Source organism: Sphaerodactylus townsendi, linkage group LG01 (assembly GCF_021028975.2).
Source record: "Sphaerodactylus townsendi isolate TG3544 linkage group LG01, MPM_Stown_v2.3, whole genome shotgun sequence".
Taxonomy (NCBI): Eukaryota; Metazoa; Chordata; class Lepidosauria; order Squamata; family Sphaerodactylidae; genus Sphaerodactylus; species Sphaerodactylus townsendi.
The window spans coordinates 95,006,855-95,025,731 of record NC_059425.1 but is presented as its reverse complement, the minus strand read 5'-3'; the positions used below and the strand labels follow the sequence as shown (position 1 = coordinate 95,025,731).

Below are 18,877 nucleotides of genomic sequence, written 5' to 3'. Positions count from 1 at the left end.
GCTCCTTCTGGAGTAACCAGGTAGTATTGTTAGGTTGTATTTTTGCAGTTCTAGTTTAGTGTAGTTTTAGTTTACTGTTAGTTCATTGGTATAGGTTAATGTATTGATACATTGTGAACTTATGGTTGCAAATGCATTGATATATTGTTAATCGATATTGTATATGTATTGATATTTGATATGTTGATGGATTGTTGTTAATATACTGATTTATTATTGATGTATTGATAGTATGGATTTAGTACTGGTATGTATTAATGTAGTGCTACTGTTATTAGCAAATTGTTAGGCTTGGGGTGCTTAAGTCGCCATCTGAAATTTCATTCTTATTTGTTTTTACGTATGTTATTAGTATTTACTTTGTTACAATGTATATTGTTTTATTATGGTGTTAGCTGCACTGAGCCCTTCGGGATAGGACGGGGTATAAACTGAATTACAAATACAAATAACGGAAGTACAGAACTAGCTCCCAAGCTATTAACACGGGCGACTTTTCCAGGGTTGCATTCCAGCAGCCACTTTGGAAAGCAAATTGTTAGAACAGGCCGCCCTTTTACTTCTCACCTTGCACTGTTCCTTAAGCACAGAACTCAAGGCAGCACTATTTTACCACCTTGCTGTTCGAGTGCTGATGTTTAAAAGCCCAGATTGTAGTTGTGCTGTAAAATCAGCAACTTTTAACAAATGTGTATTTGGGAACCTTTAAAGGAGGAGGTAATACAGATGAACTTTCAAAGATCAAAGCAATCTACCCTTGGACTCAAACTCCATTTATTTTCACAAAAATGTATTTGCCATATTATACTGCCTTCACACTTTTTCCTGTGACCTTTAGATAAACCACAGAGGCACATGATAGTACAAAAGATGAACTCTGCCCTGTGGTTCTCTATATGAAGGCAGGAGAAGAAGCCTATGCAGACACTGCAATTTAACTGATAAGAATGCTGAGAAAACCATCCATAACGTTCACATTGACTATACTTTGGATTAATAACACTGGCAGTAGTGGTAGACCATAGTTGGAACTACCAAATGGTCTCCTTTATCCATGGCCTTTAATTAAGAGCCATTCATTCAAATAATTTATTCGGCCATTTGCACACATGCTCTTCTGCACATTATTTGGTGAGAGGGAAGCAAAGATTAGCAACTAAGGAAAGGAATTATAGATTGAGAAGGTAGCCCTAACACAATTTATACTAACCTATACAGTAAATATACATATGCATAGACAGCCACAACAAGCTCAGCAGAAATTCCATATATTTGCCAACCAGACCATACCAAGTTTTATTTTTCAACCAACCATTATAATAGTATCATGAAGAAGTCACAATGAATGGATTAGTCTTTTTTAATAACGCAAGAACTGAAACAGACATTAAATATTCTTTATTTCAAACCAAAAATATCCTATAAATTTTGTACAATGGATCTCTTCAGCTTCATGACCTAACATCTACTGGTAAAGGATATTTCCTCACTTCAGCAGCAATTTCATGAAAAATAGCCCCTTATCTTTAAGCAGCTCTACCCTACAGTATAAATGTAGTTATGATAAGCAGGTGTTTGCCAAAAGCTTACCATTAAGAAGACTACAATATATTACCTGTTTAAATTCTGCTAGCCATGCTCTTCCAGACAGAAAAGTCAGTTTTTCAGGAAACCTAGTTTACACAAGTACTACAGGTACTACCACTGTTCCTTGCAGTTTGCTTCTGAAGTTGGTACACCTAGTTTTCTTCTTTGTACTACAGGGAAAAGACTTGAATGCCTAATCATAGCTGACACACAACTGAGGAAAACTTGAGCCATAATCCCTTACTGAAATTTAAGAACTGCTTTATTTCAGAACACTGCATAAAAAATATTTTATCTTTAAACCGAAAATTAGCAGATTAACACCTAATCTCACCAACTTCCAGGCAAATATTTAGCTTGACTGTGAACAATTTTTGTGTTTGATGTGCTAGAAGATTTTCATCAATGTAGCAATTAGCAATTCAATGGTCACACATTACTGCAAAAAATTTTTTCTGAGCAGCATCACTTGTCCTATTATTTGCAAGCAGCATATCTTGACGATACGTTGTCCCAGTGGATCACATTCCAGATAGCCTTAAGATAGTCTGGTCTAACATTTTTATACTGCAGATAATAGGCATGCTCCCACACGTCAATCCCTAGCAACGGAACAAGACCTAGAAAAGAGGAAAATGCAGACATCTAATTTAGTTAACAATATTTCAGTGCCTGAAGAGCATTCGTTTTTTTAATTTCAGTTCCATTTCTACAGTTATTACTAAGAAACCTAGGAGCTTCAGCTAATTCAGAGACTTATACAGTATTCCTGTAAACACAGCAGAATTTGTTATCCCCCAGCCAAAAAAACTCAGTTTTTTTAGACTACTATATTGTAACAAGGAGTACTGTTTGTAGTCCAAGGTGATGCAGAAGGGCAGAAGAGGACACTAGATGCACAATCAACTTCTTATAAATCTCAGATGTTTTTGTCTTTTATAGCTGGCACAAGTATCTGAAAGTGGGGCAGAAGGGTCTCCATCAAAAGCCAGGGGACTGAGAAAATTAACAGTAATAGGGGTGAGGCTTTTGGGTCTTTAAGGCTCTTTCCTATGACTGACAAAATGACGGGTGCGGGGAGGAGACAGGCAGAAGGAATCCCTCTAGAACTGTGTTCAATGGTAGCCCTGTTTAATCAGTCAAGAGGTTCAATTAATCTAGCATCCTGGTTCCCACAGCAGCCAGACAAAACCTTCCAGGAGGCCCAGAAGGACATGAGGCTAACAGTCTTCACTTGCTACTCACCAGCCATCTTTTGAATATGGAGGTTTAGATAGTTATGATGGCTAATGGCCATTGATGAACCTAACCTCCAGAAATGTGTTGGGCAGGCCAATCCAGATGTGGGGAGACTTTGTGGTGACCTCCAATGTAACTCTGGGTGGTGCAGCCAGCATTGGAGAGAAAAGCTCCTGCTGCTGCTCAGAAAAGCTCCACTGGAACAAATAACTAGGGCTGCACCAGGGGCGCACTGGTGGAAGCTGATTAAAGTTGGGTCCACCTCCAGGAATACCCCAGCCTGCCCCCCGCTGCACCAGCATGCTCCTGAACACTGGTGCAGCTTCCAAGTGGCAGGTCCTTGAGGGTTTGGGCACCACATCGCTCCACAGTGCCCACCCACTGGGACGTTTGCTCTCCCTGCTGGCATATTCCCCTTATGCTGGCGGGGTGGGCACACACAACAACGTGGGCCCACACCACTCCCATGATCCATGCCACACCCCATCTAGATTGAGTTATGAGTCACTACTTTTGACTAAAATAACATAATCTATACAATAAAACCATTCTTTTACAAACCAGCTCCTCCACTAATTGAGAAGATGCCACATTAATCAGAATTCATGTAGAGCTCATAAAGAAAAAATTAAATAAGAAATCAAAAGAAACCAATGATAAACCCTATCAGTTGTTAAGAACAATGTAAAGAACAATAAATGAGTGCTTTCCATTTTTTCAGATTATCACTGAAAATGGCATAGAATTTTTCCATGGGTCTGAAGATATTTTAAATGAAAGTAACAAATCACTTCACATCAGAGCCTAGAAACCCTAAAAGAAACAGAACTAATGATTATCTAGTAACTGCTTCAGCAAGAACTCTCTACCTATTACACAGCAAACATAGCACCTTCCAATTGTAGTCAAGTTCCAGGCAGAGAAACTTACCAGTGGTTCCTTGAAGAGGGTCTTGATTGGAACAGGCAGCTACCTGCAATCGACCATGTTCTTTATTAAAACCGAGCCATCCCCATCCTGAGCCTTGAACACCAACTGATACAGCAGTCAATTTCTCTTTAAAGGTTGCAAAGGAGCCAAAATCCCGTTTAATGGCTTCCATTAACTCCCCTTCAAAAAAGACCATAATTAACACACACACCCAAAAGCAGCACAATAATGTTCCATTTAGTACTCTAAAGAACCCCCATGAACACAGGAAGCCTAGTGAACTCTTAACCATGAACAATATAATGGAACAGGCTGGAGAATCATTTGTTTCCCCACCCTTTACTGACTGCCAGCCATTCTTAGGCAATGTGTCAGTACCACTATCACTGTTAATGTCTAACCAAGATTAAATAACGAACTTTTAGCTTTTCGACAGCCTAATCCTGATGGGGGGCCAAGCGGCTATAGGAGCTGGCGCATGTGCCCACCTTGCTGGCGTAAGTGGCATTCATGCTGGCAGGGAGGGCAAATTGGGAGACGGGCAGGCACCACCAGACCTATAAGAAAGCCTGGCCCCCAGAGCAGTATTGTCGTTCTCCTGGATGCCAGCGCAGCTGGGGGCATTCTGGAAGCATTCCCAGGGGTGGAATCGAATGTAGTTGGCTTCCATTGGGCCTTCATGCTGGGAACGCCCCTGGTGCAGCCATCAGACTTACACCATGAAAACAGTGTGTAAGTCTGTTTCCTGGATGGAGATTATGTTGTACTGAAAGGAAAATATAGTTTTAAAATGCAATTCTGACAAAGCAAAATTGCTGTTTTCCTTCAGAGTGGAGCAGGAAAGACGTAGAAACAGAGAAGCCATCTGACTGGGGCCTCCCGCACTCTGATTGGGCAAGTAACAGTGCGTGATGCAGAGGGAAGAGGATCTTTCCCTGTCACAGACATTCTAGAGGGCTTTTGGTTGGAATTGTTCCTACTGTTGACAGCTGCTGAGTGCTGTCTGTCATAACCGAGAGAAAACTAAACTCCAAGGGGAGTAGATCAGCTCAGAGAGACTGAATGATTCTATGGGTATCAGCCTGAATGCTGAGTTCAAACAGACATACACAGACACTGTATAATGGTGGAGTTTAGTGAGGGGCCAGGTGAAGGCTTAATAAATCAGGATAAGCTCCTAGAGAGAAAAGAGTTCTAGTATATCAGTTTGTCTGGGGTGTAGTGATTCGCTTTAAATTTACCCCAGTAAGAGTTTATGTTTTGTTTTAAGGCTTTTACCTTAAAGGCTGTGTGTGTGAGTACTGAGTAAATGTACCCAGTCTGTGTTAGGACCCTGTAAGTGAATAGCTATAAGCCAGAACATCTATGCAAAGGAACCGTAAATTCAGTAAAACATCTTATGATACAACATTTAAGCTAAACTGAACTAAGTAATCTTAAGTGATATGCTAAAGAAACCAAAATTATAAGTCTCTGTGCCAAGCTCTCTTATGTAATTAGTGTAAATATATTTCTCTTGTCTCTTGCCTTGTTTGATTCTGCTATCCATCTTCAAGTTTAAATATCCACTCCTTTACCATCTTCTCTACCTGTCAAATAAATCTGTGTTCTTGATTAAGTTTACTTCTGCCTCAGTATATTTATTTTAGTGTACCTAGTGTGGGGAGTGTCTGAAAAGAAAAAGAAAAGTCAACAGGCACCCCTTCACCTTCTGGCGTGTGGTAACAGGGCCGAGGGAAAGTGGCTACCTGCTTCATGCTACCGTATTTTTGAGTCATCTCAACTCCTGAAGTGAAAAAGTGGGAAAAAAAGAGTGAGTGGATTCCCTGCCGGGTGTTATATAATCAGGCCGAGAGGGTGCCTGTTGCAGGCCTCTTCAGGTGGCAGGAAGGATTCTGGATCTCCCTCCTACTTGTGCCACCCGGAGCCCTTTGGTGGCAGTGCAGTGCCACCTTCGCCGGGCCATCTCCAGCCACAGCGCAGCTCCTCCGCATCTGGATTGCACTGTAAAAGTATGAACTTTGGTCAGTATTGGTATAACATTGTGACTGTGCAATGGAAGATTGAAGGGAAAAGAATTTAGCAGAATTTTGCACCCACTGGTGATCTCCAAGCTACGGTTAAGGGATCTACAGGAAGATATCTGCATTAACTATGAATACAATTCTTGAAATGTTTCAGTTCACACTGCTCTGAACAATAGCTATGGAAATCAGTTGACTTTGCCCAGAAATTGTAACTTGATTTTTCTTTAATCTTCATTCCTAATGTTAAAAGTACCATAGAATATCGTGAGGTAATATTACAACTCAATAGTTATCCCAATTCAGAGAATTACAAGAATAGCAGAAGACTGCACATTTATTGGTGCAAGGCTTGGGAGTGTGAAGCTTGGGAGCAAGCTGTTACATTACTACCTGCCCCCCAGCTATATTATTAACAGTTTATTATTTTTGAACAACCAGCTTTTGCACTGCATCAGTAATTTACATGCAGACATTTGTGCTGGCTGGGTGAGGGTAACTATACATTTTTCTTCTTTTACAGTTTAGGGTGATTCTCTTCTTCTTTGTAAGCATCAGTCGCTACAAACCTTTCGGCTCCCCTCCACCATCTGGAGAAAGGTTTGTCCAGAAGATAGAGTGGTTGATGTGACCTCCACCATTGAACTTCAGAGCTGGCTGAAGAGATACCTGAGCTGTGACATCACCTGGAAATGAAAATGATGAGTGGCTAAGTCCCAGCATAAAGTTGTTTTTAATCTGCCATGGAGCAGTAGTTAACAGTACTATTGTCAAGTAAACTGACTGCTGCTTATAAGAGATCACGCACCTGATGGTGACGTATAAACATATATGAATCCTCCAAACATCCCCTTGTTTCTCAAAACAGAGACTAGCTTAGGGAAACATCTAACATTTTCTGCAGGGCTTTCCTGAACTAATCGCTTCAGCATAGGTCCACAGATTTCGGTTTCATTCTGAAGTATTGTGGGGGCATGTTCTTGCTGTGACATTTCAGAGCACAATGCACAAGAGATGTTCACTCTCAGCAACATCTCCTTCCATAGTCTGAAGAACTACGCCAGTGGTCCCAACATTTTTGAGCTTGTGGGTACATTTGAAATTCTGACACAGTATGATGGGCGAAGCAGCAAAATGGGTACCCCAAAAATAGCTGCTATAGAAGAGACAGCCACCAGAGAAATGGAGGACACAGCAAAGGTGGTGCTTGCATGGCCAACCCTTACCTCATATGCTATTTAATTATTTAAAACATTCATTAGCTTCCTTTCTTCCTCATGGAGTTGGACCTGGCAGAGCATGTAGGGACACTGTCAGGCACCTAACGTGATCTGATTTTGCTGGCAGGAGGAGGTAGCCTTGCCAGGCCCAGCAATGGGGGGGGGGGGGTTTGATATGTTCCCCCTCCTCCGAGTTTCACAGGTCCTCACTTGTTGTTCTGTAATTGTGAAGCTGCCACTGAAAAGGCCCACCAAAAGAGCTTGTTTGATTGACAGGACAGTCAGGAGGTCCTTTCCAGGTGACCTTAATTTCCATTCCAACACATGTAGGAAAGGTCAAAACACTTTGAACTGGAAAGGGAATGGATCAGTAGCTAGCATACCGCTGTAATATCAGGTCACATGCTTCCAATAGCTGGCCCTAGCCAGCAGTCTAGCCACAGGGCTCTGTGATAGCTGCAGCCTCCAAATGCTCTTCAAGGGTAGTCCCAAATAGACTGCAGTGGAATAGTCCAGTCTAGATGTAACCAAGCTATGAATCACTGTGGCTAGATCTGAGTGATTCAGAACTGGGCACAGCTGGTGCACCAACTGAAGATGACTAAAACACTCCAAACCACTGCAGCCACCTGTGCCCCTCAGTCCCAGTGCAGAGAGGTGGCTCAGTAGGACACTTCAGTTGATAGTATCGAAGGCAGCTGAGAAATCTATTGGAACTAGAGGGTCACATTCCCCTGTCTAGCTCTCGGTAGAAATCATCAGCCAAGGTAACCAAAGCAGTCTTTGTTTCAAATCCCAGCCTGAAGCCAGATTTAAATGGGTCTAGGAAATCAGCAAATATAGAAGGAAAGCTTAACATGGAGATCACAGCGGATGATGGAAAAGGGTTCACTGAAGCAGAAAGGACACTAAATCTGTTGAATTGTTAGCAGCCAATACAAAATAATTCACTGGGCTACAATTAGGCTTTTTGGAACTGGGGCAGTTGGCCTAACTATTCCATCCATGTGCCTTATGAGTTCCTTTTATTCTGAAGTGGATATAACTGGAATGGCTCAAACTTGCTTGTCTTTTGGATTCAAGCTGTTTCTGCACAGGCCAAAATTGGTTAAACGCCGTTTTGGGGCGGAACCTTTGCACAGGCGGCGCTGCCAAATCAATGCAACAGTGCTCTCTCTCCCGCATGAAATTGTGTTTTTGAACCTTGCTTGGGGAGCGAGGTTTTTGAAAAATGCTGGCTTCCATTTGGTGCTGAGCGAACGGAACCAGGTGGAAAACGGCGTTTTTCCCATGGCCCTCCCAAACGACTCTTACCTTCTGCCGCCTTCCATCACTTTGTGGAGGCCAGGGGACATGCCTTCTGGTCTCCAACCCCAGAGCCATCACTCTGGTCACAGAGGTGTGTCCCCTGGCTTCCATAACACGACGGAAGGCAGCAGAAGGTAAGAGCCATTTGGGAGTGGCGCAGCCTATGCAAAGGTACCGGGGGTGCATCGGCATAAACTAAGCCGATGCACCCCTGCTCAGCTGGCCATGCAGAAACGGTCTTAGAAATGAGACTTTTATTATTCAAAACAGTCTCATCAGATTGTCAAAAGCCCAAACACATTTATTTATTTATATCCTGCCTTATCTCTAGCAACTCAAGGCGGCTTACATACCATAACTGAATTTTCCCTGATGAAAAGTGGAACATAGTTTAGCTCAAAACACACCAAGCTCCTTAGTATTGCACAGTTATTGATTGTTAATTTTCTCTTCATGTAACTTGAATGCAACCCTCATATGAGACTACATATCTCCCAGCAGCATTTGGAATGCAGGCATGGGACATTCCCCAGAAGTGAAGCTGTTTGCTTATCTGGCAGCTGCCAGACAAGAGAGCATTGCTATGTCTGTTTAATCATTAAGTTCTTGGAGAAACATTAACAGTTTTCCTTTCTCTTTTTTCCCTCTGCATAGCTTGCCTGGGACACTGGAACTACAATAAACAAGGCAAAAAGGCAAACTGCCTTCTAAATGGCTATCCTAGACAGCTAAATTCACCCATTTTTCACATGCAGTTGACTTGAAGATTTGTCAAGGTCCAAATAAGCTCTTCTGAAATACACAGGAAGCTGCAGATAAAACTAATTATAATTGGAATCCTTGTCTAACTATCAACCCAAGAATGGACATCCTGTATTAGGAATGCTTCCCAAGGAAAAGATCCTACAATCTCCACAGCAGCAAATTCGATTAGCATTCTGAAGAAAATTATGCTTGTGACTGTTCTTGAGTTTTTGTCTCAGCAGATGTCTTACAGAATGATGTGGGGATGGAAGCTTTCAGATGGTAAAAATGAAGCAGCCTCAACTGTAAGGCTGGTGGAACTGCTCCATCTTACAGGCCCGGAGGAACAGCATCAAATCCCACAGGGCCCTGGTCTAATTGGACAGAGTGTTCCACCAGGTTAGCAACAGGGATGAAAACGCTCTGGCCCTGACTGAGGCTAGCCAGATATCTTTCAGGCCAGGGACCACCAGCATATTGCTATTTGCTGATCGCAGTGTCCTTCAAGGGACATAGCGGGAGAGATGGTCCCATAGATACAATGCCCCCAGACCATTAGGGCTTTGAGGGTAAGTACAAAAGCCCTGACCTGATTCAGTACTCCACTTGGAGCTCATGGAGCTGGCAGAGCACTGGTTGGATATGCATCTGCCATGGAGTTCCACAGTGAGGACCTGTATTGCAGCATTTTGCACCAGATGGGAGTTTCCAGAGCAGGCCCAAGGATAGCCATAAGTATTACACAGTTGCAGCAATCAATTCCTGGTGAGATCCTGGTATTTTCCTCTAACTTCCTTTCTGGTTGACTCCACACTTTTCTCTCCTCTCCATCTTGGCACCATGAGGACAGCTCTGGGTTTTCAGTTTCCTGCAGAGGCTACATGTATGTGTGAGAAGCATTCCATAATCAAAGTGATATTACAGAAAAGACCCTGTTTCAGGTAACTACCCATGTGACTGCCAAAGGTGATACAAAGAGCAGGACTTTTGTGGATGATCTTAATATGATGCACATGTTTGTATGTGATTTATGTTCCAGACTCTTGAGGGCTTTAAAAGGCCTTTAAACCTCCAGCACTGGGAGTTGTACTCAGAGAGCAAACAGGCAGTTATTTGACAAATACGGTCCCACTAGCTAATGCTCATTGAAGGTCATGCTGCAGCATTTTCTACCAAATGAAGCCTCTGAATGGTCTTCAAAAGGCAGCTCGCATTGCATGAACATCGCATGAAACCCAATCAAGATGTGATCAGAGCATGACTAACCTGGGCCAGATCCCACCTATCCAAAAACAGTTGAAGCTGGCAAAAAGTACGGCAAAGGCACTATGTGCACCTTGAGCTCCATCACTACATATAGACCTTAGAGTCTCAAGTTGCAAACTTTTTCTACACCTTGTAGATTTCTAAAATTATATCCGAACTCATGCATGCAGCTTTCATGTTTTTCAGTCATACAACTCCTTATAGGGCTTTGCAATTTTTTTTATTTTTTGCTATCAACTCATCTGACGTATGGGGACCCCGGGTGGGGTTGTCAGGGGAAGAGTTGTTCAGAGGTGGTTTGGCAGTGCCTTCCTACATATCACGACCCTGGTATTCCTTGGAGGTCTCCCATCCAAATACTTGCCAGGGTCGACCTTGCTTAGCTTCTGAAATCTGATCAGATCAGGCTAGCCTACGTGTGCATACTTTGCTGAATTAACAGAAATGCACAACTCTTTAAAAGTGAGGAAAGTTACAAGTTTAAAATTTGTCTTGCATAGTTCCTCAAACTTTCCATTTAATTTATAATCTCAGTGCATGATTGCAGAAAGATAAAATTAAAACATGTTATATTTGGTCAGGAGTCACCATTATAGTATTTAACCTAATTTTAAGGTATCTTCGCACATTGAATGTTCTGTAATCACAAGGGTTAACACAATGCACTTTTATGAACTCTACAAAGTGAGAGGGGATGCCTGTTCTGAGCCTCATCTGTTTAGTAGGAGCAGTTGTTACTGTAATTTAACCAGGGAAGTGTCAAGTTACAATTGTGGTACATCAGTTATTCCAATATACTAATAAAGGTAATTATCAAAACTTGTTTGTTGATAAGAAAAAATGTATTCCCCCCCCCCCCACCGACACTTTTATAGTTCTTAGTTCTTCTTCATGACCATTTAATTACAACCTGAAATTATGCTCAGGAGCTTAAGGTGCAAGCCCTGCCTCCGCTGTATGGTTGCTGGGAACTTCACAAATACAGAAAGTGGTGGTGATCCCCACCCCACATGAATTCCAGACTTACCACTAGAGACAGGGTAGTCACACAATGACAGACATGAAGCAGCACCTCTAATGAAAAACAAGAAGGCAACACACATACTTACTTATATAGGGCTATCCATACCTTTTGCCAAGGCCTCTTTGTATTTTTCTTCTGCGACATTCAAATTATTCACGTACGTAGCATGATGTTTGCTGTGGTGTAGTTGCATGATTTCTGCACTAATGTGGGGCACCAGTGCACCATAATCATAAGGCAAGTCAGGAAGCATGTGTTTTTGCCTGGAAGCCAGGCACCCAAGAGGTGCCACCAGTTTAGTGCCATTTCTAAAACAGAATTTAAAAAAACAGAACATTTGATTATTACATGGCAATGCTTATTATCATGGTCAAACAGGCAGTGACAACCAGAACAACATCACTGTTTATTTCCACTGAATTGAAGCAGTGACACAGCTATACTCACAAGTCTCCCATATCCACATCTTGAACTTTCAACTAGAGATACTGGTAGTCATCCACATTATTGCTATTAATAATACTAATACGTTATCATACATCCAGAACAACATTATCTAGTGGAAGAATCAAAGATGCCATACTTTCAAATATAAGTAAGCATGATAATGGAACACTAATTAAAGTTACAGATAGATCCCTATTAGTTTTAAATTTGCTCACATGTCTACATAACAGTTCTAGAATTCCTGGTGGGTTATATAAATTTTGCTTATGAGTCACTGCTAGCAATGAACTGTAGGAGGCAATGTGGTACAAGAAAGAAGGGGTAGCATAAACCAAAGCAAAAACTGTGATTAAAAATAGTTACACACACTTCTGGTGAAAATCCACAAAATCCACACACACTTCTGGTGAAAATCCACAAAACAAACAGTTTTAAAATACCAACTATCTGCATGCCGCTATATTGTCCGTAAGAAGAACTGTCCATAAATCTGGGTGCTACAGCAGAAACCAGGAGTCCTACAAATATCCAACAACTGGAAACTATTTTTTAGAACAGCAAAGTAAGTGTGTATAACAACTTTCTCCTGCAGACACATCTCTTCCTTACATCAGTTTGCCAAGAAAGTCAACATGTGGAAGACATTTTTGAATAATATACATTAAGTTCTCTTAAACTTAGATAGAATCCTACTTTGGCACAGTTTTAAAACAAAACACAGACCATCAAGGATCATACGTAATTAGTTTCTGACACTGCCAGTCCCCACACAAGAGATGGTTTAGAACAGGGGTAGGGAACCTGCGGCTCTTCTGCCCTTGCACTGCGGCTCCACGAGCCAAGCCACTGGCCCCATCCTTGCCCGCCCTGCAGGCAGCAGGGCGGGCGCACCAACTGCCCGTGGCCGGCTGGGCCGCACTGCGGGCTTCCCCTCTCGCCTGCCCCGTTGGAGCGGGGTGGGCGCTTTTCCCGGCGGCCGGCGAGGCTGAGCCGCTGGCCCCATCCTTACCCGCTCTGCAGGCAGCAGGGCGGACGCATCCATGCACTTCTCAGAATGAGCGGAGTAAAGGTTAAAAAAAACCAATATATACAGTATTATCTTTATTTTAAATATCAAAAATTATTTGTGGCTCCAAGTGTTTTCTTTTCCCATGGAAAACGGGTCCAAATGGCTCTTTGAGTGTTAAAGGTTCCCTACCCCTGGTTTAGAACATTTTAAAAATTCAGTTGTTTACATGTATTTTGGAGTCGTCATAAAATAGCTACAGCTGACTTTCTCCATGTCCAGGTACATTTATGCAATTACCAGCTGCAGGAAATTCAAGTGACCTAACTGAATGACTGGTATATACTTATTACTCATAATCATATACACTTTCCAAAGCAATTACATGTTCTCACTCACCTCTGCCATCTTCCCCAGAAAATGAAATATTCTTGACGAAGAGTAAAAAAAAAAAGCTGCTGATCAGAACCTTGCTACAAAGCTACAAAATAATACTACGGTAGTTTATGAAATGAAAAGAGAGTTCTCCTTAATCCCAGGCACGCGGGAACCATGGCTATCAATTGTGGAACGGTATTTACTTACTTAAAACATTTCTACACCTTTCCACCCAAATGAAGTCTCCAAGGCAGCAAATATCAAAACATTAAAATATTCTAGACATTAAAACGGCATTTAAAATACAGCACATATAAAACATTTAAACTTCATTTAAAACATATAAACACACATAACAACATGGTCAGGAAGGAGGACCAATAACAGTGAATGGAAGTACGCCAAAGCCGAAAACTCTTCACTTTCTAGTAGAAGACAACAACAGGAGGAGGCAGACAAGTCACCCTAGAGAAAGTCTCAAAGTTCTGACACCTTTCTCAGGTTGCCACCTACCTAGCCTTGGATGGCAAGGTCACCACAAGCAGGGCCTCTGAAGATCATCAGAGTGGATGAGTAGGCCCATATGGAAGAAGGTAGTCCATAAACTATGCTGGCCCAAAGATGTGTAGAGCTTTAAAGATCAATACCAGCCCCTTGAATTGAGTCCAAAAGTAAACTGAGAACCAGTGTAGATGGACCAAGACTGCGGTGATGTGATGGCTATGACCCACTCCAGTCAATATTCAGGCCACACAATTCTATACCAACCACAGCTTCTGGATTGTGTTCAGGAGCTACCATGCATAGAGTGCATCACAGTACTCTAATGTAGCTGTTACTACAGCAGGCATCACAGCTAAAAGATCTTTAATGTCCAAGGAAGGGCTGCAGCTGGCTAACAAGCCAAAGTTGGTAAACGGCCTCCACTTTTTCAACAGGAGGCCTGGGTCCAGCAGCCCCCCCCCCCCACACACACACACCTGCTCCTTTAGTGAGAGTGCTACCCCTTCCAGAACAGGAGAGTTCCTAGGACAGACTCCCCACATACACCAGTAGCACTCCCATTCTGTCAGGATTAAGTTTCCGTTTGCAAACTTTATCTGTCCCAGAACTGCGTCCCAGTAATTGTTCACAGTTTCCACAACCTCCCCGGATCACGGTCAAAGCATGAGACAAGGGTTAGGTAAAAATACATAATTGATTCCAAGAAGGATACTTCTGGATCTTTCCTCAGGAGCCAGCACCGTTACCTGTCTTTTGTACCATATTGCCAACAGACTCCCCCGAAAACATTCAGATTTAAATTCCTGATGCTGCCGAGTCGGGGTCCACACAACTGACTCCTCCTGCCTTCCGCAGTTTCTAATCTCCCGCCTTCCCCCTCCCGTGCTCCGCCTCTGTTGTCTTCTCGGCAGGCCCACACGCTGCCCTTGGCCAGCAACGCTAAAGGTCTAGCCCCGGCCAAGCCCTCACCTGGCGCGGCAGACCAGCCGGCAGAGCATGACGGCGCCGGCAGCCGGAGGGAAAAGAAGGAGACGAAGCGAGGTCGCCTGACGCAGCCAGATGAAGCCCGAACCCAGGCTCACACCAAGCAGCCACTCGCGCTGCCTTCTCGCAGGCGGCCTTTTCCCTAGTCAGCAAAGCGCCTGCGTGGCCCAACCTTTCCCTTCGTTCTCCGCCGACGCCCCGGGGGCGGGGAGGACTGATTGCTGTCAGCCAGTAATAAAACAGGGCGAGTCGTCGTCGGAAAGCGGCGAGAGGGAACATTCAAGGCCGACACATTGAGCGCATGAAGCGTTTTCACCCTAGCGCATCTCTCTGTGGAGGAAATGTTGACCCTAATTTATACTCGCAAAAAGACTTTTGGTCATTTGTGGGCTCCGTCATAGACTTACTTTCCGTAGCTTTTGTTTATTGCATATCTGCAGCCTGCCTACCTTCTTCGGAAATGGAGCCAGCACATGAGAAATAAAGGATGAAGCCCTGATGTGGGGTATTGTGTGTGGAGACGGGGTGGGGGGTTCTCGCGACCTGTGGGAGCAGCACCAGTTTAATTTTTAAAAGATGAAGATTTGTTGAACTGAAGTAATGTTACGACCGTTCAGTGTCCCATGCATGCCAATTTAACAGTCACTTAAAAACTGCATCTTTCTGTGACTGAATATATGTCGGTTTCCCATATCTGTTTTGCTCTTTATTTGAAATATTCATGAATGACTGCTATGTGTACCTATAAGTGCCGAAGGCACAGATCTTGGAACTAGAAGCAGATCTCAGCATCCTGAGAGTCCTAAGAGCATTAATAATGTCTGGTGACATTGCAGGAACAAGGGTACTAAATCAGATCTCCACTGATGGCTATTATGTACTTGTGTGTAGGCCTTAGTGCCCTGAACAGCATCTTACTAATTTTGCTTGAATTACTCAAAACGAGCATATGCAAATTTTGATTCATACAAGCAGCCCATAATTCAGTAGTGGGGGAGGGTGTGTGAATAACCTAAGCATTAAAAAAATATTCACCATTTCATGAATTCAGCAATTCATTTTCACATTCCAAACTGCAATGGCAAGCAATTCCAATTTCACCATTTTTTTCCAAATAGTTTAACAACCTGACCTTCAAGTGGTCGGTGCACAGCATTTCTGGGTTTAGTGCAGTTCAGCAGCCCTCCAGTATTTCCTGACTCTCCTGCCAGACTCTCCAAAACAGTGCTGCTGTAAGAATTACTTGCATATGTGCCACAAATCACCTTAAACAATTAGGTGTGTATTAAGAACATAAGAACAAGCCAGCTGGATCAGACCAGAGTCCATCTAGTCCAGCTCTCTGCTACTCGCAGTGGCCCACCAGGTGCTTTTGGGAGCTCACATGCAGGATGTGAAAGCAATGGCCTTCTGCGGCTGTTGCTCCCGATCACCTGGTCTGTTAAGGCATTTGCAAGCTCAGATCAAAGAGGATAAAGATTGATAGCCATAGACTTCTCCATAAATCTGTCCAAGCCCCTTTTAAAGCTATCCCCTCCTGTGGCAGCATATTCCAAACACCAATCACACGTTGCGTGAAGAAATGTTTCCTTTTATTAGTCCTAATTCTTCCCCCCAGCATTTTCAATGAATGCCCCCTGGTTCTAGTATTGTGAGAAAGAGAAAATTTTCTCTCTGTCAACATTTTCTACTCCATGCATAATTTTATAGACTTCAATCATATCCCCCTCAGCCGTCTCCTCTCCAAACTAAAGAGTCCCAAACGCTGCAGCCTCTCCTCATAGGGAAGGTGTTCCAGTCCCTCAATCATCCTTGTTGCCCTTCTCTGCACTTTTTCTATCTCCTCAATATCCTTTTTGAGATGCGGCGACCAGAACTGGACACAGTACTCCAAGTGCAGTCGCACCACTGCTTTATATAAGGACATGACAATCTTTGCAGTTTTATTATCAATTCCTTTCCTAATTATCCCCAGCATAGAGTTTGCCTTTTTCACAGCTGCCATGCCTTGAGTTGACATTCCCATGGAACTATCAACTAAGACGCCCAAATCCCTTTCCTGGTCTATGACTGATAGCACTGACCCTTGTAGCTTGTATGTGAAGTTTGGATTTTTTGCCCCTACATTTATCACTTTGCATTTTGCTACATTGAACTGCATTTGCCATTTCTTAGCCCACTCACCTAATTTACCAAGGTCTGCTTGAAGCTCTTCACAATCCTTTGTGGTTCTCACCACACTACATAATTCGGTATCATCTGCAAACTTGGCCACCACGCTACCCACCCCTACTTCCAGGTCATTTATGAATAGGTTAAAGAGCACTATTGATAGAAAATACCAATTTTTATATTCAAGTGTTAACTTTACACAACACCCAGACACACACACCATGGTCTGGAACAGCATTAATCCTGTGCTAATACACAGAATTGTAGATTCAAGTGCTTGTTAATGTATTATGGTAGGGTTTAGGGTGAAGCTTGAAGTCAGATCTAGTAGGGAAAAGAATCAGCAGAAAAGGGACTCAAAGGTAAAAGTAATACCCCTTTCCCTTAGAAGAAATAAAAAATATTTTGGCAAGATAAATTGGGTTTGAATGCTAAGTACCCTTATGAAACCTGGTTCTAGCTATCACAGAATAACACATGATATCAATTGTATTATTTTAGTCTGCAAGCATGTGGTTCATACAAGGCAAGAGTTTGTTAGGAAAATAGTATTTCTATAAACAAATGAGAATTCCGGCCAGAAGCCTAGACTTGAATCCTTCTTCCTGGTATGCAAATGTTTGGTGGAGCATTTGTTGAGACCCTACCTGCAGTCTGCAGTGATGGCTCTCAGACACATTTATTCTGTTAATGACAAGTAGAGCCCCATCTAAGGAATTTGTTTACTGCAAAGCTATGGGAAATTACCACGAGGAAATTTAAATTGCAGGTTGAAACCCAAAGTCAACAGAGAGAAGAGCTCAACATTTAGAAAGGGTGCCTAAGCACTACTTGATTAGAGGGTAGATGTTCATCCACACATTCACAAGCTTAAAACAATACAGCCCAACCAAGGGAAGAACAGGAAGCTTGCCTTTTAGAATGACAACTAGTAGAATTTACATGCTCAGTTTTCTTTTGAAAGTTCCTAACAAAGCCATTCTAAGTAATATAGCATATAACATGGATGAACCTAGAGCTGCTAGACAAAAGTGTAAGTATGGTTAGTTTACACAAAGTTTACAGCTCTTCACACAATGAAGAGCTGGATTTAAATCCTGCTTTTTGCTACCACAAGGCATCTCAAAGTGGCTAAAAACTCTTCTCTCCCTAAAATAAACACCTTCTAAGGTGAGGCTGAGTTCTGAGAGAGAACCCAAGGTCACCCTGCAGGCTTCATGTGTAGGGGCAAGGGAACAAATCCAGTTCACCAGATTAGAGTCCATCACTCATGTGAAGGAATGTGGAATCAAAGGAGTGCGGAATCATATCCAGTTCTCCAGACTACAGTCCACTGCTGTTAACCACTACACCAATGCTCATGCACAGGATCATGTCAGAAGAGTGCATTTTTATATAAAGATCAGATAGTGATTAGTACAAAACAGGAATAAAGAAGTTCACACAGGTATCAATAGAGCACACCTGAAGCAACTTGTCAATCCCAGACTTTTTATCAAATCGTAAGAACAAGATAACTCTGCATTGTTTTCTCTATAATTTTCTTTACAAGCGCATGTTCATAAAGGCCATTAAGTTCCATTTAAAAACCTTTTGATTCAGATTTCATTTTAGGTCAAGAACATTTAACACTTAGAATACTTAAAAATAAACTTAATCCTATCCCAACCCTTCTGACTCTTCATCATGGTTTACCAAAACTGTGATTTTGATGGATCCAAAATTCCCTTCATAGTGCAAAAGTTCACAATTTTTGACCAAACCAGAAAAGTGCACAGTAAGCCATGTGGATGCTTGCAACACAGCTATAAAGTCAGGAAAGCCCAAATTGTTTTCCAGTTCTGTAATTCAAGTAGTATTGCATTGTTCATTTAAGTACCTTATGACATCTGATTTCACTGTCTGCCTTGAGGCTCAGCAAGACTCTATAAATTTATGGACACAGCTTGCTTTAATACTCTAAGAGTGAAATATGGCAGTTTCACTTGTAGAACTTTAGCCCCTTTCACATATGCAGAATCCATTATAAGTGAATTTTGCTATT

The 18,877-nt window shown here is 42.4% G+C and overlaps 1 protein-coding gene across 1 annotated transcript; it reads right to left on the bottom strand.

Annotated features, from left to right (window-relative positions):
• Positions 1-1,383: 1,383 nt before the first annotated feature.
• On the bottom strand, positions 1,384-14,832 carry SOD2 (superoxide dismutase 2). The gene is made up of 5 exons (XM_048487920.1): positions 14,647-14,832; positions 11,448-11,650; positions 6,350-6,466; positions 3,757-3,936; positions 1,384-2,207 (listed from the first exon to the last, which is right to left on the bottom strand). The coding sequence occupies exons 1-5, from the start codon at positions 14,673-14,675 to the stop codon at positions 2,065-2,067; spliced, it is 672 nt and encodes a 223-aa protein (XP_048343877.1). The 5' UTR covers positions 14,676-14,832; the 3' UTR covers positions 1,384-2,064.
• Positions 14,833-18,877: the final 4,045 nt, after the last annotated feature.

Bases quoted from the DNA above. Each gene is read 5' to 3' on its own strand.
- SOD2 (XM_048487920.1), bottom strand. From the start codon at position 14,675: ATGCTCTGCCGGCTGGTCTGCCGCGCCAG. The intron at 11,651-14,646 runs GTGAGGGCTTGG...ATTCTGTTTTAG, and splicing joins CGGCTGGTCTGCCGCGCCAG to AAATGGCACTAAACTGGTGG. The intron at 3,937-6,349 runs GTTTGTAGCGAC...TCTTTTTTGAAG, and splicing joins TGGTGGAGGGGAGCCGAAAG to GGGAGTTAATGGAAGCCATT.